At 39.2% G+C, this 22,254-nt stretch overlaps 1 protein-coding gene across 3 annotated transcripts in view; it reads left to right on the top strand.

Annotated features, from left to right (window-relative positions):
* LOC124257183 (TBC1 domain family member 2B-like) overlaps positions 1-22,254 on the top strand; it is a 48,170-nt gene continuing 25,916 nt past the window's right edge. Inside the window, exons 1-9 of one of the 3 annotated variants that reach the window (XM_046691235.1) lie at positions 1-416; positions 3,644-3,785; positions 6,676-6,886; positions 9,242-9,537; positions 10,860-10,987; positions 14,429-14,560; positions 16,344-16,361; positions 20,354-20,567; positions 21,921-22,027. In XM_046691235.1, the coding sequence (XP_046547191.1) occupies positions 16-416; positions 3,644-3,785; positions 6,676-6,886; positions 9,242-9,537; positions 10,860-10,987; positions 14,429-14,560; positions 16,344-16,361; positions 20,354-20,567; positions 21,921-22,027 (1,649 nt within the window). In that variant the 5' untranslated portion in view covers positions 1-15. Of the gene's footprint in view, positions 417-3,643; positions 3,786-6,675; positions 6,887-9,241; positions 9,538-10,859; positions 10,988-14,428; positions 14,561-16,343; positions 16,362-16,940; positions 16,953-20,353; positions 20,568-21,920; positions 22,028-22,254 lie in introns of all 3 variants that reach the window. The other 2 variants (XM_046691300.1, XM_046691377.1) reach the window with 2 other exon arrangements.

A 22,254-nucleotide genomic window follows, 5' to 3' on the forward strand; every position in this document is an offset into this window, starting at 1 on the left:
GGGAACTAAGCCAATATGGCGGGTGTAGGGGGAGTGCCCCAAGACACTAAACTTTCTGGTGACCCGTCATCAATTAATTCATCAACAGAAAAAAGTAACAGCGACGATGTCAGTTCACAGGAGGACCAAATTCTTCCACCAAGTAATAAAACCGAGTCTGCAGAGATCCAACGTAAAGACAGCGAATCTTCTTACCCGGAAGAAACTCGCCTTAGCGGATGGCTGGCCAAAGTTGGTGCACTGGGCTTCGTGAAAACTAGCAGACTGTTTTGGTTTGTTTTTGGCGATGACACGTGCAAACTGTACTATTATCGCAACCCCCAAGACTTGCTGCCGCTGGGAGAGATTGACATTTCGAATGCATACTTTACATTTGACCCAAATGTCACAGATAAGCCCGGTTTATTTGAAATCAGGTACGGAGTCTCAACAACCATATCTTTTAAGTTAATTATGTTGAACTATTTCTCTATAGTTCTATGAAAAATGAACAAATATTCATTTGAGACATATTTCATGACTAGTACACTTTATGACATATAGCATATACATGTAGTTGTTAAATTATATATATTTTTTAAGAGATCTGATCTAAGAATGTAAATATTTCCTTGATGTACCTGTCAAGTCATGTGAGGATGATTCTCTCACACTGATAAAATAGGGGGAGCTGCATTTAGGCTGTGGTACACAGTTTCATGTGAAAGTAATTTGTGAATGTAGTATTACACAAAGTATGTTGGTTGTAATGAAAGTTATTTTAAAGGACAGTATATGTTGATGGTACTGTAGCATTTTTGGTAAACAGTAGCTGATAACCCCTGAACTTACTCAGCTCTGCTGATGGAATAGTTTTTCACATTTTAGCTAGGTTATTTTCAATGAAAATTGAACATTTCATGGTGCATGTATATCTGAATATGTGTATTCATCTAAACATATGATTGATAAAAAAAAAAAATTGGACTGCATGAGATGATATGACAGTCTAGAGGTACATGGTTGGCACCAGGAAATACTAGGTAGGAGAGAGGTTTGCTTCCAATGACGTAGACATATAGATGTATATATATTGTAATCTAATCTTTGATTAAAAACTGCCTTCTAATAAAGCTGGCAATTGGTATTTTGTAACTCATCAGTCAGGAAAACACACATATTTTCTAATTTATTTTGCCTCGAGTGGGTTGAATTTGATTTTGCTTCAGTATTATTTGCCTTTAATAGAAATCTTGATTAAACATCAATATTGCCTCAGCATGAGTTCCACGGTCTGATCGTCAGTCGACATCTAATTAGTGATAACATTGTTATGTGGGTAAATATCATCAACTACATTCAACATATTTTTGTTTACAGAAAAAATAGTGTTTTGTTGTCCAATTAAAACAAAACTTACCAAATCAGTCAATTTGCTGGAGTTTGTGCTGATTTAATGAAAATACACTAATGTTTATTTGCTTGCTCTGAATGACATGTAGCTGTACATTATATTTTTCTCATCGTCATCCAACATGTCCATCATAGCAAGAATCATAATCATGCATGCTCTAATGATTTCTACTTGCATGTGGGGTGGTGGGGTAGTCTAGTGGTTAAAGCGTTTGCTCGTCACGCCAAAGACCCGGGTTCGAATCCCCACATGGGTACAATGAGTGAAGCCCATTTCTGGTGTCCCCTGCCGTGATATAGCTGGAATATTGCTAACAGTGGCATAAAACCAAACTCAGTCAGTCAGTCTACTTGCATGTAAGGCAGGGTAGGTCCAGTCTAAGGTGCCAAAATTCTCTGTACATGTGAATTTATGGAGGAAATGATGGGTTCATAACATGTTAAGGTTCTTTTGGTAATTATGTACTGAAAGATTGGTATGCTTCAGAAGAATTGAGTAAGCTGACAGCTAACATGATGTTTGAATGCTGTGATTCACCTTTGTGACGACTGTCAGTTTACATGGTTTACTCAACAGAAGCAACTCTCAGCTGATGTGTTTCTTTTTCATTGACTAGTTTATTGCATCCAAGTGTGTCCAACTGAATACTATGAAAAATAACCCCAAAATTGATTTGTTAGTATATGATAGGAATAAGGGGACACTGTGCTTGTTAAAAAGGTGAGGTGAGGTGAAATTGGGTTTTTCGTCGAGGTGAATTGTTTCGTCGTGCTTGAGAATATTTTGCTCATATGACGACGTGCATGCGTGTGTATGTGTATGTGCGGCTGCTTGTACTAGCCCAGACTTAAGCTGGTTTTATAGTGCTAGCACACTGAAATACCATGCTGCAGTGAAGCATGAATACCCCACTCAGACACATTATACTGACTCCGAGCCGACCAGTCCTTGTTGTACCCATTAATGCCGAGCGCCAGGCAGGGACCAACAAGTACCATATTTTGACGTCTTTTGGTATGACGCGATTGGGGATCGAACCTGCGACCTTCCGCTCTCTGGGTGGATGCTCTAACGACTACACCATGGAGGCAGTTGCCACAGAAAAGATCCATAGCTTATACTAATAATCAACAAAGGATATCTAAGTATATTGAAGTACATTGCCACCTTATAAACTGGAATGGTTTGGGAATGTTGAAATGTTATATTTATTCATGAACTTTCAAATGGGAAAGCCAGAAAAGAATTGGGATCTGTCAATGGCAGGATTGATGGCATCACATGAACATGTATGAGCTGAGTAGAGTCAATTCATCTTTTAATTCTTCTTAACTGTAGACTATGCAGAAAATGGAAAAAAACAGGTGACCTGTTCAATAGCGAAGACTATCAGCAGGAAGTGACAGCAGTTACCATCAGTAACAGTTGATTATTTGGTATAAAGATGAATGCATGTGAGTGAATGTTCCTGCGACTTGCTTTGACAACAGCATGCTTATCTCTGCTGCAAATTGTGACGTTTGTTGTAAAGATATTTTAGAAATTAAAATATTTTGTTGAAAGAGTAAAGATATTTGAGAAATTAAAATATTTTGTTGAAAGAGTAAAGATATTTTAGAAATTAAAATATTTTGTTGAAAGAGGAATTGATTTGTGGCAGAATATTAGTAATGGTAAAGATATTGGAAAATTACGAAATATAATACTGGAATTAGTTATTTAGAAGTTGCAAACTCCCATAATTTGCTGAAGATGGGCGAAGTTCAGCAAGCTATTTTCAGACACTTAAAACTCTCTTCACCCATACATAAATCTGTAAGTGTGCTTCATATAAGGTGTTTTTGATTGCATTATATTCTTGGTTAACTTGACTAAACACAGGTGGCTAAAGAATATGACAATGTTGTCAGGGTTTTTGGGTAAGTTTTAAGTTAATTTTCCAACATGTCTAATGTCCAATAAAAACTGATTGAAAGTTCTTGCACATGAAGAGTTTAAATAATTATTATCACCATAATATCTTTAACTTGATCAGAAATGACAGAACATGAACCATGCTGAAAAGAGTGAGTGAGAGTTTTACACTGCTTTTAGCAATATTCCAGCAATATCATGGTGGTTGAACACCAGAAATGGGCTCATATAAAACGTTATAGCACTAGCTTCCCCATTTTTGTAGTTTTACTGTTTGTTATGTAGTTAGATGAGTATGTAAACAGCTAGGTGTTTATTCCACGTGTTTGTGTTCAGGTCTGAAGGTAAGATCCACTACCTGGATGCTCAGGAGCGGCACATGATGTTGTACTGGCTGCAGGAACTGCAGAGGAAGAGACGAGAGTACAGCCAGAAGCGAACCACCGTATCATCAGAGCGGGTTCAGTGGACAGTCAAGGTACAGTAAACTTGTGTTGTAACCAACTGAAAGGGTTATATTATGCACATTTGTTATGCCCATTTTAACTAATATATATAGTAAGTGGTTTGGACCCCCCAAATCACATTGTTATATCTATCACTTCGCCATGAACATGTTTGTTTTAAACATATGTATTCGCTGTATTTCAATAACCATGGCAATGAATATTGGTCGGGTAACCAATTACATGTAAATTTAAAATAGCACTTACTGGATGTTATTTACATGTAATAGGTCTTTTTTTATCAAGTTTTGTAGCTCTGTTGACATTGTATCAGGGCTCGATTTAAGAGATGTTAACCTACTTGCACCAGGTGCAACCTAAGATAAAGACCTAGTTGCACCAGCCATATTCCAGTAGCAACGTAGTGTGTTAAAATGTTTCGGTGCACATAAACCTTAATCAGTGATGTAGTGCCCATGAAACCATAGCAACACTGAGACACAGCTGATCCCTGTTTACAAGAGCTGTCATAGCCGAGAAGTGTTTATGAATAGCAATGTTTCATTGCCATAGCTATTCAAAGTTTAGAAGAAAAATGGGCTGGCATATTTATGCATATGTTAGATTTGTTGTTGTTTTATTTAGAAGATAAATAGTTTGGTTTGTTCAATTTCCGGGTTTCATTGGAATTCAACATAGGCAAAATTTAGTTTAAAACCGACGGCGTTAGCCGGAGGTTTTAAACGCTTAAATTTGCCTATGTTGAATTCCAATGAATCCCGAAATTGAACAAACCAAACTATTTATCGATATTGTAAACCAATTTGTAGTGAGAAGCCTTTTTCCAAGGAGTTCTTTGAATGTAGCGATCATGTGTAATGCAATGCGGTTAGCCTCTCGTGGTCAAGTTAAGCTGTAAGCCCCAGATCGAGAAGCGACAAAGAAGGGTTACGCTATTATCTAATGGGGGAGATAGGTTACGTCATGTTCGAAATGAATAACTGTCAATATAATACACAAAACAAAATGTATTCAGTCATTTTTAAAATTAAACTTGATGAGTAACATTACAATCTCAATTAATGCAATACCACTGGAATTGCAATGACAATGAAAGAATTCGATTTATGCTACCTTCTCCACCTCATGTAATCTTACGTAGACTGGTCCAATCAAGAATGACCACAAGGATTAGATCGTGTAAAGTTAGGCCTACTGTCGATTAACGAAGCTGACATTTATGGTAGAATTGTGTATACCCTGAAACATTCCCATCATGGATACAATTGAAGAACTTTGCAAGTGTGAAAAGGGCCAAGATGATGAAACAGTGGCAACGGCACGAGAATCGACGCGTTGGCGATCAGACCCCTGCAAAATGGCCGAGTACGACCTCTTCTGTACACTGCTGGATTCGGTGCAGTATGATTTTAAACTTTCAACTCGATTCCGGCATGAGATAGCAGAATGACGGCTGTTGCGTGAAGGCAATGATTTGTGTATGTGTGTGGCAACTTGGCATTCTTGGAGATGTTTTCATCATTTGTCATGGTTATTAGGCCATCAATTTCAGGTATGTCGAACAATATTCAACAAGGGTAATTAACCAATCAGGTTGCGGAAAGCACTCACTATTGGTTTACAATTTTCAACAATTCACTTGCAACTTGTGCAAGATAGACTCATAGCTAGGTTGTATTTTGTAATATTGGGTTGCACCAGTGCAAGTAACAAAGCACTAAATCGAGCCCTGTGTATGTATGGATAAAATGATGTTCCAGTGATTTATTTCTTTGGCTTCTTTCTGAAACGCACATCTTATAATATTTCAGTCTCATAATACTGAGCCATTTCTGTGTGTTCCATAATAGGTGTATTTTAGTGTATAGAGCTCTCTACTCTTTGTTTAAAGCAAGCGAAAGGACTTCCAATCTTTAGATGCTTAAATGAATATGCTGTGAAAAGGGTTGGCATTGTGTACATTAGTTTTGGGAATTGGTTGAAATCTCACAATTGATGATTGCTTCATTACCAACGAACAATCATCGAAAAAAATTGGTTAGCGTCATTTTTCAGATTTTCCTATCCAGGTTGTTATTGCAGAAAAGTATAACATGATGCAACTTGCTACTTTAAAGTGATGACTAATATATCATGAACATAAACTTCCTGGAGTCTTAAAGAAATATTCAGTCATGACTTTTTAGTAAGTGAAGTGAGTTTTCTAAGAATTAAACATGTTTTCAGGCCCTGACGACTTCTAAGATATGTTCCATTGTCAAGTGTTTCAAAGAGTAAAACAGTAGTTCCAAAATGTGATCGATTGCTTCGATAATCTTCGATTATTTCAATTAATCGGAACACCACTAGTGTACATAATCATGATCTTTTCTCTGCTTGTATATCTGCTATGTTAATGTCTTCTGTTAATTTGTTCTTTTGAGATTATTATTTCTTACACTCCCTGTGTCATGGACAATGTTGACCAAAATGGTGGCTCACATTAACATGTGATGGAATTTAAGGGTGTTCCTGTGCTCTGAGGTCTGTAATAATTGAATCTAGGGCCCCCTAAACATTTTAGTTTTTATGTGAGCCTTTAACTTTCATGCCTAATTTTGAACTCTGTCAATCATCTAGAATTTCCATTTTTTGTAAAATTTTAAGTTTTTGTAGAATTTCCACCTTTTGTAGAATATTTACTTTTTGTAGAATTTTCACCTTTTGTGGAATTTCCACTTTTTGTAGACTTTCCACTTTTTGTGAGAATTTCCACTTTATGTATTTGATAGCATCTTGACACATGTATATGTATTGAAAAAAATCTGGTAATTTACTGGCTATATTAGTTACTTTTACACTGCCAGTAAACAAAGTGGCAGAAGGTTTGAAAAACTGAAATATGAAACCTTTGTTTCCCAGAAGAGACTTCAGATCAGTGGCCTGCTTGGTGATGATGCTGGAGACGAGGATGGGGGTGGCAGAGTCACCATCGAGGCTCCCATGGACAACATCCAAGTAGAGCAGAGTTTCACTGGGAACAAAATACCTCAATGGAATCTGAAGAGGGACATCCGTAATGCAATGATTAATTTCAGGTCCAACTTAAAAATCTCAGGACAGGGAACCAAAGGTCTATAATTGATTATTCTTAAGACTGATTGTTTTCTTGTTAGAGTTGCTCTTAGCAGTGTCCCACTATATCCCAGAGGTGTGTAAATAAGACTGAGCAAATCAAAACAGTGTTTGATACCATCTGTGAAATAGCCACTGGCCTGCTAGCCCGTGGTTATTAAAAATCAAGTCGGCCCAGTAAATCTCAACAGTCACTGACCAGACTAAGTAGTGAATTTTATGGAGTTGTTTTGTAAATACATCACTCTCTCCGACTTGCTTAGTTATAATACACTTTTAAATCATGCACGATTATGGCCTGATTAATGTTCATCATATTAGTGGGGCGGTGGGGTAGCCTAGTGGTTAAAGCATTGGCTCGTCACGCCGAAGACCCGGGTTCGAATCCCCACATGGGTACAATGAATGAAGCCCATTTCTGGTGTCCCCCGCCGTGATGTTGCTGGAATATTGCTAAAGCGGCGTAAAACCAAACTCAGGCAGTCAGTCAGTCATCATATTAGCAGCTTCATGGTGAAACCGGGGCGGTGGGGTAGCCTAGTGGTTAAAGAGTTCGCTCGTCACGCCAAAGACCTGTGTTCGATTCCCCACATGGGCACAATATGTGAAGCCTTCCAGTGTATGAAATAAGGCCCGTCCAACCGCCCGAGACGGGCTAGATTTCTGACGGACCGTCTAAATTTACAGTTGGCCATCCCGATGGTCTGGTAACAAATTTCGTAAATTTGAGTAAATTCACCATATCTTGGTGTTTGGTCTGGTTAAATCTATTTTGGGCTGGTAACAATTTGAATTTAATAGCCCTGATGTCTGGCTGGGTTTTGGCTTATTTCGTACACTGGTGAAGCCCATTTTGGGTGTCCCCTGCTGTGATATTGCTGGAACATTTGCTAACAGCGGCGTAAAACCCAACTAACTCACTCATGAAAGCCGTGTCTACATTCAAATTTTGGGCTAGTGAATTATTTTGTGGGCTAGTAACTTTCAGGCATAGCTAGCCCAACTGGCTAGTAAAATTTGAAAACTATTTGGCACACTCACTAGTTTGATAATATGAGCAACTAACCACGCTCTTTCTCTTGGCGGTCAGAGTGGGTGACCTGGTTGATTGGTGATTTGTTGATCCTGACTTGGATCTTCATTCACAATATTGCTGGACTGTCCTGATCCTGTTTGATTATTTGCAGGCCCCTGTCATATAGCTGTCATGTATATATGACTGAGAGCAGTGTAAAGCAACAATAAAAAATTGTCCATTGTGTATGCAATAATTTCAGGGGTCTTCTAGAATTGGGCATTAGAGCACTTTTCTAGTTGGTATCAGTTGTACAAATATGTAGTTTTGGATTGAAATTATAATCAGTTGAGAGTTTCTTGCCATGTCATCAGATTTTTTGTTAAACAGCAACTTTGTTGCTTTTAAATCAAATAGTAAATTAGTGCTTTGATAAACCAATAAAGATAAACAAACCAGCTTGTGCCATCCTACAGTCATTACATAGGTGAATTGTTTCACAAAATATGTAATGTTGTAGATAAACTTACTGTTGTTTCCAAAAACATGTTTGTTATAGTAATCAGTGTGAATCAATATTGGTTATTGGTATTGTAATTTGGAATTGTAGGTGTAACCTTTTAAAATACAACACCAGTATGAGATTTCTGTACTCAATACTACCTGTTTTCATGTTTGAGTCTTTTAAGCCATAATCCAAGGTTAAAGTCCCAAAGATAGTTAGTGGCATTATGCTGTGATAAATAGATTTGTGTAAACAAATCTTCTTGTGCCCTCTTACTGCCAATATATAAATGAATGAATGTAATGTATTGTTATAATAATTACAGTTAGTCAATATTGGTAATTGGTATTTTGAATAGTAGATGTAGCAACAGTTTTGTGGAACAGAACATGAATGAGGAACAGAGGGTGAATGCACATACTACTTATGTTTTCTAGCTTGAGTTTGCAATTTTGCTATCGGAGCTTGAACTATTAATTGTAATATGCAGGGAAAGAAATCTTTCAACATTTCCCACTAGGCCACAGTACCAGTGAATGGACAATAATTAGTGGTCCTGTCTGTACTTCACTGGTCCAAAATAACGTTCGTAGATTTACTTAACTATCAATACAAAATTCAGCTGCCACCAGGACAACTGCAAACTTATCATTTAGTGGTCCTGATGTATTTTTACTAGCCAGGGACCACAGGACCAGCGAAATTTTGCACACTGAATATGTTATTATCTGTAAACGTTTGTTGAATACCTGGCATATGTTATTACAACACCAACATAGTTTGAAATTGGCTGTGAGCTGTTGAAATTGTAACAATGTAACACAATGTTCCAGAAACTGAAGGCCCACCATCCACAGATCAGGGATCATCACGAGAAGGCTGGACCTTAGTGGAGAGTGAGGTCCCTCCCACTGAAACTCTCTTGTCCCCCAACAGCACAGCGGCCCCCTCCAAATCTTGCCCAGACCTCCAGTCTCCCACCTCCCCAGTCTCCAAGTCGAACCCCCAGGGGAAGTTCATGTCCACCTTCAAGAAGCTGGCATCCAAGAGAAGCAACACTGTGACAGAAGGGGTTTATAAGGATCAACGGAATAAGGTTGTCTTCCCTACCTGTGTTCGCTGTAAACATGTAAGTTCACATCTTAAACATGTTACACTCAGTGTTCACGATAGGAAAAAACGCTTTGTGTTCCTAAAATGCATAGCCCCTTGAATCTCGTGCGTGCATGCCCAAGCCACAGAAGCCTCTATGGGGTCCGTTAATGTGAACAATGTCACTGGTTATTCATGTCTGTGAAACATTCCAGTTTACTGTTTGAGTTAGATGAATATGCATATATATCTGCGAGGTTAGGTGGCCCATCCTAGGGTACCACAGTCTGCTGGATTGTGTCCCTTTGGTGGGGGATGAGTGAGTGAGTAAGCTTTTACACAGCTTTTAGCAATATTCCAGCAATATCACTGGGGGCACCAGAAATGGGTTTCACACATGTGGGCAATCCAACCAGAGGTTTCAGTGTGACAAGTGAATGCTTCATCCACCAGGCATCGAGGTTTTTCGGCAAGATACTTGTAGCAGAAGATGCGTGAGATCTGCATCACTTCTACCTTTCTTTCATATTAAACTGAAACCCATGAAAACCCGGGTTAGAATTAGCGTTCAGTAACCCGTGCTTGTCGTAAGGGGCGACTAATGGGATCGGGTGGTCAGACTCTCAGACTTGGTTGACATGTCATCGTATCCCGATTGCGTAGAGGGGTGGTGGGGTTAGCCTAGTGGTTAAAGCGTTCGCTCGTCATGCAGAAGACCTGGGTCGATTCCCCACATGGGTACAATGTGTGAAACCCATTTCTGGTGTCCCCCACTGCGATATTGCTGGAATATTGCTAAAAGTGGTGTAAAACCAAACTCACTCACTCACCCAATTGCGTAGATCGATGCTCATGCTGTTGATCACTGGATTGGGTGTTCCATCCTCGATTATTTACAGACCGCCGCAATATAGCTGGAATATTGTCAACTGTGATGTAAAACTGAACTCACACACACACTCACATTTTAAACTGACACCTCTGATTTAACTGCAGTTCCCTTCAGAGCAGCACCAGACTTGACTCAGTCACCCATTCATGTTTGGGAATGATGGAGACAGTCAAGATACTCCATAGGTGTAGAGATATTTACTTTCATCAATCTTGGACTTGAAGTTTGAAACACAACACAGGTGCCAAAAAGACCCCAAATGTGCACGTATTGAGACATAATAAAATATTGTACATAAATCCAGGCAACAGCTTATGGAAGTATTTAACACTCAAAACGTGAAAAGTCTGTTCTAAAACTGAGGCTCTGGTAACACACTCTCACTGATTGTTCAGGTAAACAAACCCTGAAAACACAACCTCAATTACTGTTCAGGTAACAAGGAATTTATAACACTGTTTTTCCAGATAAATGAGGACCTGATAACGGCCCGTGACGACCTGCAGGCAACAGAGGAGGAGCTCCAGGCCCACAGGGAGATTGTTAAACTCCTGCAGAAGCAGGTGGATGTACAGAGGACAGAGATCAACACCATGTAGGTGTACTGGGGGAATAGATACACCATGTTGGTGTACTGGAGGAATATATACACCATGTTGGTGTACTGGAGGAATAGATGCACCATGTAGGTGTACTGGAGGAATAGATACACCATGTTGGTGTACTGGAGGAATAGATACACCATGTTGGTGTACTGGTTGAATAGATACACCATGTTTGTGTACTGGAGGAATAGATACACCATGTTGGTGTACTGGGGGAATATATACACAATGTTGGTGTACTGGAGGAATAGATACACCATGTTGGTGTACTGGTTGAATAGATACACCATGTTGGTGTACTGGTTGAATAGATACACCATGTTGGTGTACTGGTTGAATAGATACACCATGTTGGTGTACTAGAGGAATAGATACACCATGTTGGTGTACTGGTTGAATAGATACACCATGTTGGTGTACTGGAGGAATAGATACACCATGTTGGTGTACTGGTTGAATAGATACACCATGTTGGTGTACTGGAGGAATAGATACACCATGTTGGTGTACTGGTTGAATAGATACACCATGTTGGTGTGCTGGAGGAATAGATACACCATGTTGGTGTACTGGGGGAATAGATACACCATGTTGGTGTACTGGAGGAATAGATACACGATGTTGGTGTACTGGGGGAATAGATACACCATGTTGGTGTACTGGAGGAATAGATACACCATGTTGGTGTGCTGGGGGAATAGATACACCATGTTGGTGTGCTGGAGGAATAGATACACCATGTTGGTGTGCTGGGGGAATAGATACACCATGTTGGTGTGCTGGGGGAATAGATACACCATGTTGATGTACTGGAGGAATAGATACACCATGTAGGTGCACTGGGGAATAGATACACCATGTTGGTGTACTGGGGGAATAGATACACCATGTTGGTGTGCTGGAGGAATAGATACACCATGTTGGTTTGCTGGGGAATAGATACACCATGTTGGTGTACTGGGGAATAGATACACCATGTTGGTGTACTGGAGGAATAGATACACCATGTTGGTGTACTGGGGGAATAGATACACCATGTTGGTGTACTGGTTGAATAGATACACCATGTTGGTGTACTGGAGGAATAGATACACCATGTTGGTGTACTGGAGGAATAGATACACCATGTTGGTGTGCTGGGGGAATAGATACACCATGTTGGTGTACTCGAGAATAGATACACCATGTTGGTGTACTGGGGAATAGATACACCATGTTGGTGTACTGGGAGAATAGATACACCATGTAGGTGTACTGGGGGATTAGATACACCATTTAGGTGTACTGGGGGATAGATACACTGTGTAGGTGTACTGGAGGAATAGATACACAATGTAGGTGTACTGGAGAAATAGATACCTACACCATGTAGGTGTACTGGTTAAATAGATATACCATGTTGGTGTACTGGGGGAATAGATACACCATGAAGGTGTACTTGGGAATAGATACACCATGTAGATGTACTGGGGAATAGATACACCATGTAGATGTACTGGGGGAATATATACACCATGTAGGTGTATTGGGGGAATAGATACACCATGTAGTTGTACTTGGGAAATAGATACACCATGTAGGTGTACTGGGGGAATATATACACCATGTAGGTGTATTGGGGGAATAGATACACCATGTAGGTGTACTGGAGGAATAGATACACGATGTTGGTGTACTGGGGGAATAGATACACCATGTTGGTGTACTGGAGGAATAGATACACCATGTTGGTGTGCTGGGGGAATAGATACACCATGTTGGTGTGCTGGAGGAGTAGATACACCATGTGGGTGTGCTGGAGGAATAGATACACCATGTTGGTGTGCTGGGGGAATAGATACACCATGTTGGTGTGCTGGGGGAATAGATACACCATGTAGGTGTACTGGAGGAATAGATACACCATGTAGGTGCACTGGGGAATAGATACACCATGTTGGTGTACTGGGGGAATAGATACACCATGTTGGTGTGCTGGAGGAATAGATACACCATGTTGGTTTGCTGGGGGAATAGATACACCATGTTGGTGTACTGGGGGAACAGATACACCATGTTGGTGTACTGGAGGAATAGATACACCATGTTGGTGTACTGGGGGAATAGATACACCATGTTGGTGTACTGGTTGAATAGATACACCATGTTGGTGTACTGGAGGAATAGATGCACCATGTTGGTGTACTGGAGGAATAGATACACCATGTTGGTGTGCTGGGGGAATAGATACACCATGTTGGTGTGCTGGAGGAATAGATACACCATGTTGGTTTACTGGGGAATAGATACACCATGTTGGTGTACTGGGGGAATAGATACACCATGTAGGTGTACTGGGGGATTAGATACACCATTTAGGTGTACTGGGGGATAGATACACTGTGTAGGTGTACTGGAGGAATAGATACACAATGTAGGTGTACTGGAGAAATAGATACCTACACCATGTAGGTGTACTGGTTGAATAGATATACCATGTTGGTGTACTGGGGGAATAGATACACCATGTAGGTGTACTGGGGAATAGATACACCATGTAGGTGTACTGGGGAATAGATACACCATGTAGATGTACTGGGGGAATAGATACACCATGTTGGTGTATTGGGGGAATAGATACACCATGTAGTTGTACTTGGGAAATAGATACACCATGTAGGTGTACTTGGGGAATATATACACCATGTAGGTGTACTGGGGAATAGATACACCATGTAGGTGTACTGGGGAATAGATACACCATGTAGGTGTACTGGGGAATTGGTGTACTTGGGGAATAGATACACCATGTAGGTGTACTTGGGGAATAGATACACCACGTTGGTGTACTGGAGGAATAGATACACCATGTTGGTGTACTGGAGGAATAGATGCACCATGTTGGTGTACTGGTGGAATAGATACACCATGTTGGTGTACTGGGGGAATAGATACACCATGTAGGTGTACTGGTGGAATAGATACACCATGTTGGTGTACTGGAGGAATAGATACACCATGTTGGTGTACTGGGGAATAGATACACCATGTAGGTGTACTGGGGAATAGATACACCATGTAGGTGTACTGGGGAATAGATACACCATGTAGGTGTACTGGGGAATAGATACACCATGTAGGTGTACTGGGGGAATAGATACACCATGTTGGTGTACTGGGGGAATAAATACACCATGTAGGTGTATTGGGGAATAGATACACCATGTTGGTGTACTGGGGAAATAGATACAACATGTAAGTGTACTGGGGCAATATATACACCATGTAGGAGCATTAGGGGTAGATCAACATTATGTGTACTAAGGGAATTGACACACACTGTCCATTTGTATTAGGGGTAGTGCAGGTATTTATATTATTATTATATTTTTGTGTTGGATTGAGACCTCCTATGTTAGACAGTTTTCAATTGTTTTACATTGTTTTGTTAGGAGAGAAGTGGGCTCGAAGTCTTTTGAGGACCGGGATGCGATGCTGCGTCAGAGAGACAAGCACATCGTGGAGATGAGGCACAGCATGTCCAGCATGGACGAGGAGTGCTCACAACTCAAACAAAATACAAAGTAAGTCAAACGTCCAGGCAGCTGCATTTCATTTGTATGCAAGAATGACAGAATAATGACTATCAAGAATGTGTGCTCTACAACATTAACAGTGTTTTGGCATGTTATTTTCTACTATGATAAAGTTTCTAATAACAATAAACTCATAAAGATAGGTATGATGTGCTGACAGAACACGACTCATAATCAGGGAAACAGGTTGAACCAATAAACAGCAGATCCTGGCAGGGCAAGGCAGAGACTAACAATAAATTTCTGGTAATATATCATTTTGATGGAAACAAATTACTCTATTTTCCATTTGAATTGAAAAGGAACCCAAGTGAGATGGGAGTCCTGAACCAGAGGAATATCTAGACTGTCTTGTTGTTTTTGCATTAGAGGAAGATCTAGATGGAAGGGAAAATACTATGGTCAAGGGACTGATACAGACTTGTTTAAGCAATGGACTCTAGTCTCATAGCTTTTTGAGAGTTATGTCCCTTTGTTTGTTCGTGGCCTGTGGTAAAGTTGAATATCTAGTTAAGCATTATTTCATGTCTCTATCAGCCATGCTGTGTTTGGTTTCTTTTCATTTGTGTTATGTTACCATAGATACAGTTTGCGTCATGTCTGTCAAAGCGTTGGCAATGGTTTTGCCAACATTACCAATGAACGTCTGAATGCTATGTGATATAACTAATAAACTGTTCAAAGTAGCATTCAACCCAGCTCACACACTTGCTCAATCATTCAGACTGATTTGGTGAAATCTGATTTCTTTGTCCTCTGGTAATAACTTTTGGCAAGTTTCTCAAAAATGTGTAGTTTGATACATAGGACACTGTTAACAAGTACCAGAATACTTCTCAACACTTCATATGATATGATTTACCACTGATTTTGAACCCGTGAAGATCCAGGTTTAGAATTGATCTTCAGTAACCCATGCTTGTCGTAAGAGACGTCTGACGGGATTGGGTGGTCAGGCTTGCTGAGTTGGTTGACACATGTCATCGTATCCCAGCTGCATAGATCGATGCTCATGCTGTTGATCACTGGATTGTGTGGTCCAGACTTGATTATTTACAGACTGCCGCCATATAGCTGCAATATTGCTGAGTGTGGCTCTCACTCACTCACTGATTTTGAATTGTCACAAACTGCAATCATGGAGTTGGGCTAGGTGAGTCTAAAGCACTGTTGTTTGCTGTACAGAGTTACCTCCCTTCGTCAAGCTGGACTACTATGATTGTGGATCGAACCGTTTTTCCCTAATTATGTGCATAATAGGTTTGTCAGCCCCATAACCAAACTCGTAGGTTTCATCAAACTGGTAAACCTCTGAGACCCTTTTGGGTTTCCTTCAACATAAAGCTGACATGCAGTGAGTTGACTGGACTGCTGTCAGACACAGCATCAAACCCCAATTGCGTAGTAACTGTATTCATGCAAATATCCATGCTGTTTGTACTAGTGTTGTTGTTTTTTCAAATATTTTTATTCAGTTCAAGAGTATACATATACTAACATAGTCTTTATATACACCACATTGATTCAATCTAGATACATTTAAATGTCAAATATCTAAACGTCAAATACATAATCACATGTTATACCAAAAGATACACTGAGACTGGAACTATTGAAGCATATTCAGTTCAAGAGTATACATATATTAACATAGTCTTTATATACACCACATTGATTCAATCTACATACTACATACTAGTACTTTGTACTAGTTGATATCTCCTGTGTAAACTGTATGACGCAGTTCCTGTAAATGTCCGGCTGTTTTCAGGAAAGGCAAGATGGTGAAGTAAGCATTCCCTGTCATGTTGCCCACGTGTATCCCTGTGGTTGTCATGTGTCATGTTAGTTTGTCATGAATAAAGATGGATGAAAAAAGGGAACTTCCACAAAGAGAATCAGGAGTATGACATCAAACTTGTATGTACCAAGAACTACTATTCAGGGCCTAGATTTTCGAAGCTCCCTTAGTGCTAAGATAGTCGTAAGTGCCATACATTAACATTAACTTATGACTATCTTAGCTTTAAGAGAGCTTCATAAAATCTAGGCCCAGCTATATAGTGGTGTACATTTTGCTCAACATGTTGAGTAACTTTGATTTTTATTAATTATATGTATTAAACATGTTATGTAATAAGTTTACATGTTCCCTATTATCCCATCTTTATATCATTGATGAGTTGCACATGTCATGCATGAAATGCATATTTCATGAAAGAATTGTTGCTATCATGCATGTGTTTAACATATCACTAAAGAATCATGTTTATTTCATGAAAGAGTTCCATATCACTACATTCTGATGAATTGCCTGTATCATTATTGAGTTGCATATGTCAGTAATACAATGCTTGGATTTTTCCAGACCTACACAGAGGTAGGTATTCAGCTCATAGTTGGCAGTGAATAAAAATTCCACATCGGAATTAAACATGTCCTCATTCACGCTGTTATAGTCGTGTAACTGATTACTGGCACAGTGGAGAGAAAGATGCTTTATTGCTTATTCTCAACAATATAATATAGTATATAAAGTTAAAATTCAATGCTAACCATTTGTTGACAACTTCTGCTTTTTTTTAAAAATTGACTTTTAAAATATGTACCAGTTTTTAACAAAATAATTTCTGTTTTATAATTTGACTGCCAATTTTGAATTCCTGGATAAATCCTTGATGTTATGAATCGTGCATACTGTGATTGAGTTACATATATCAAACATATCATGAACATGATATATGAATTGTATGCATGATCATGATTAAATGAGTAGAATGATATGAGTTTTTATCTCATGATGCATGTCATGCATGCAGTGTATAATATTTATTTGCATCGGAATGATAAAGATGTTTCAAAGTAAAACTATTGTTCGTCACTTGATGATTTGATTGCTGAATGGCATGTTTACAGATGCACGTCACTAAGTAAGTAAACATTTTTCAGTGAAGGGTATTGTGTTCCTCTCTATTTTTGTGGTATTCCTGTGCAGACATGAGAATTTCGTATCTGTCAAAAGGATCAAAAGTCATTTATTTTGGTGAATTGTTTATATTTTATTAATATTTTTATGAGTTCATAAACTACTTATTTTTGTGTTTTGGTTGTTAGCAATTCAGTTGTTTATGGACATGTTAGCCTGTAATTCACCTCTAGTAGAATTAGATGGTACATAGAAATAGCAATCTTGTCAAGAAAGCATGCATCATGTTCTCTGGAGTATTTTGATATCATCGCTGAATAAGTGAGTACATTTCGATATTTGTATCAGTCAACCAATCGTAAATCTTATTCAGTACAGCTTTATATTTTTATATGAAATCAAGTATTTTATAATGTTTCCTTTCAATCTGTAGTTGTTTTTGCTGCTTACAAATAAAATTTGTGTTCATCAGTTTTATTTACTAGTTTATTTAACATGTGCAGATAGATTTCTGACTGCTCTGAGGTAGACATGTTTGAGGTGTCAGGACTGGACTCTTGTCATAAGTATTGATATGTGATCTAGCTTGATGGCACTTGGAGATCCAGGTTATGATTGGTCTTCAGGGCGGCATGCTAGCCTAGTAGTTAAAGCGTTCGCTCTTCATGTCGAAGACCCGGGTTCGATTCCCTACATGGGTACAATGTGTGAATTCCATTTCTTGTGTCCCCCGCCATGATATTGCTGGAATATTGCTAAAAGCGGCGTAAAACTAAACTCACTCATTCACTCAGATTGGTCTTCAGTGCCCCAGTCTTGTAGTAAGAGGCTGGAAAGGGAATGGGTCCCGAACTGCTGACTTGGTTTATGCATGCCATCATATCCCAGTTTGGTAGATCAATGCTTGTAGAGTCAGTCAGTGTATTACCTGGTTTACTGACTGTCGTCATATAGCTGGAATATTGCTTCATGTGGCATTGGGGGCAGTGGGGTAGCCTAGTGGTTAAAGCGTTTGCTCGTCACGCAGAGGACCCAGGTTCGAATCCCCACATTGGTACAATGTGTGAAGCCAATTTCTGGTGTCCCCGCCGTGATGTTGCTGGAATATTGCTAAAAGCGGCGTAAAACCAAAACTCAGTCAGTCAGTCAGTCATGTGGCATTGAACACACTTAGCAAACATCCAGTACTGCTGAAGGTGGACATATGTTGCTGGTATCTGTTTCTTCTGGTATTGCGTGTATTATATTGTCACAAGCAGTCCATGTTGATATCTGTAGTCCCTCGGTGGCAGATGGTGTACTTCCTTGTTCAGTGCCTGGAGCTTGTATCACAGTATCATGTTTTGTCCTTATATTTGTCTCATGTTTTTAAGTATCATGACCGATTCATAGACTGTCTAATTATAAGTTCAATGAAACTGAGAGACACTATTCATAAATTACACTTTGGATACATAATGTTTTGTCACCATCTCACCATCTCATGAAACATACCCTATTATTGTATGAATCAAGACATATTAATTTCATCATGAGCCAACAACTGTGTCTGACATAGTACAACACCTTATGCGAATAATGTTATTTGTAACATTACATATAACAGATATCATGATATATGTGTAACTGCCTCCGTGGTGTAGTGGTTAGAGCGTCCGCCTGGAGAGCGGAAGGTCGTGGGTTCGATCCCCGGCGCATCATACCAAAAGACGTTAAAATATGGTACTTGTTGGTCCCTGCCTGGCGCTCGGCATTAATGGGTACAACAAGGATTGGTCGGCTTGGAGTCAGTATAATGTGTCTGAGTGGGGTATTCATGCTTCACTGCAGCATGGTATCTCAGTGTACTAGCACTATAAAACCAGCTTAAGTCTGGGCTAGTACAAGCAGCCACACATACACATACGCATGGACGTCGTCATATGAGCGAAATATTCTCAAGCACGACGAAAAACCAAATTTCACCTCACCTCACATGATATATGTTGCAAATTGTTTATGAAGCCTATCATTAGTGGCATTTCTTTATAAAAGAAAGAAATTTGCATTTCTTCTATACAAATGTATCTTGATAAGTTATGAACCTCATTAAAAAACGATCATAGTGCTATCTGTTCCCTAGAAATATTTTCGGTCATGTCTTGAGGGAAGATTTTGTACATTTTCCTTCCACACATGGAGGGTTTTGTCAATATGCCTTGTCTTTTTGGAATATTTTATACACTGTGAATATCATCCAAGAATTGACCAATTGATGACCATGTCTACCAAGAACGATTTCCTTTGTCCATTGCATGCAAGAAGGATTCCCTCCTTTTCCGTTCTAATAGAATATATACACCATTTACCCTGTCTCCTCTGGTTTTTCCCTTGAAACTGTTCCTCTTAGATGGGTTTAACCTGTGAAGATCTGGGTTAGAATTGGTCTTCAGTAACCCATGCTTGCCGTAAGAAGTGACTAACGGGATCGGGTGGTCAAGCTCGCTGACTTGGTTGACACATGCCATCGTATCCCAATTGCGTAGATTTAGGCTCATGCTGTTGATCACTGGATTGTCTGGTCCAGACTCAATTATTTACAGACGCCATATAGCTGGACTATTGCTGAGTGTGGCGTTAACCTAAACTCACTCACTCATTCACTAAGATGGGTTTTACCATGTCATGTCATTTCAAAACAATTTTGTCCATTGACCATGTTGTCTTATTTCAGTCAGCTGACCTTGTCAGAGGTTTTGTCCTTTTGCCTTTTCCTCTTTGAAGATTTCATCCATTGATTTTGTACTAAAAGATTTTTTTGATCTGATCAGTATCTCTGGAAATGTTTTATTCACAGACTATGTTGTGAATTACAGGATTCAGGAAACAGAGCTGAAGACACAGCGGGAACAGCTCGTCATGTACCAGGACATGTTGGAAGTCAAAGCCCAGATCATCATGAAGCTCACCAATCAAATATATGAACTGGAAAAAGGCAAAGGACAAAACTCTGTGTCTCCCGAACCTAGTCCTACGTTGCCCACAGCGCCTGTGATAGTTCCCAATACCAAAGAGTTAGAAACATTAAAGGTAAGGTGATGTTTTTTTCATTAGTTTTTATGAGCATTATTTACTGTTGCTCAAAAGTTGTTCAATCAGGTTACAATATTCATGCTTGTAGTAAACAGTAAAGCTTTCAAAACAGTTTGTCGTTGATATGTGGGTCCTCCACTCATTACTTTTAATGTGACAATCATCTTGTCTGATGTAATTCCCTATTTTTATCATTAGGTTAATAATTGACATGCCTTTGCATGTATTTAGACTCACATAGAGATTTCTTATGATTATTTAAATGGATTTGTCATGGACTTTTATTTGCAATGCCTGCATAGTGCATCAACAAGTTTTAAGATAGCTCTTGGTTGATGTAATTAGATGAAATGAAATCTAACATTGTTTTCTTTAATATGTTTACTCTTTCAATGGGTGATGACAATTTTTAGTGTTTGTGTGTTATCTTGTTTGTTAAAATTCCATCCCAAATACTTTTGGAGCAAATAGTTACACAGCTTCCCATATTTCTTGTGTTTATCACAGACTTTAAGCACATATGATGCAGACTCAAGTGAGCTTAAATCTGGGCCAGTTTGTATGTTTTCTCTCATCCTGTGTCGTACCTACACAGTTTAACAGAAACATCTTATACTTGTATCCCACCAATGAAACTCAAATTTGTCCAGTATGTTCCATTTGGATTTTTCAAAATGGCCACCACAGCAGCCATGTTGATAAACCTTTTTTGGCCCATTACCTACCAAGTTTTGTTTCAAATGTAATGAAATGTTATAGCTGTGTTGTTGCTTGTGTAGCTCAACACATATGTTCGTGTGTCTTTCTGATCATATAGATTTGACCTTGACACTCTGATCAAGCTTCTAAATTCTCTCGCTGTGCATTTCCTCAAAGTGGACTATGAAGCAGAAATTGCACATGCTTTTTCAAACCAATATTGACACCCCAAACTTTTCATGATGGTCAAATTCGATCCTCCACCAAAATAATCTGTTCATTACTCTTGTTCTGAATGTAATGAAATGTGATTGTGTTGTTCCATCTATTCCAATATTTTAAATTTTGTCCATGCTCTTAAGTTCTCTCTGAAAGCATATTTGGCTTAGAAAGTTAAACTTTGGCATGGCTGTGTTTCTTCTTTTGTTGCTGTTTTGTATTGTTCAAATCATTAAATTGTGAGTGTTAGTTTATTCATCAAATGCAGAAAACAATGAATATCAGTGAGCACCTGTCTTTGTTTGGATTTTAAACTGTTGACTTCCTATCAAGGTGAGCTATAGTGAAGTGTCAGTTATTTTATAGAAAAATGGAAACTGGTAAGGATTCTAATGTTCTGGTAATATTCTGAACGTTCTTCTCCTTGAGTAGGATTCTTGCCATGCATATGAGCTACAGAACAAATTCCTCACCAAAGAAATACTGGAGTTGAATCAACTGCGGCAAAATGACGAGGCTCGAGAGAAGATGCTACTTATGTGAGTACCATTCTAGGACAGAATCGGTCCCAAGTACCCATGCACATCTGACCAACTATAGCCACTTTGAAATTATAGGGGAGGTGAGGTGAAATTGGGTTTTACGTCGTACTTGAGAATATTTCGCTCATATGACGACGTGCATGCGTGTGTATGTATATGTGCGGCTGCTTGTACTAGCCCAGACTGAAGCCTAGCCTCGCCTCGCCTCGCCTCGCCTCGCCTCG

Source organism: Haliotis rubra, unplaced genomic scaffold (genome assembly GCF_003918875.1).
Source record: "Haliotis rubra isolate DU_JTF1 unplaced genomic scaffold, ASM391887v1 Scf10, whole genome shotgun sequence".
Lineage (NCBI taxonomy): Eukaryota > Metazoa > Mollusca > Gastropoda > Lepetellida > Haliotidae > Haliotis > Haliotis rubra.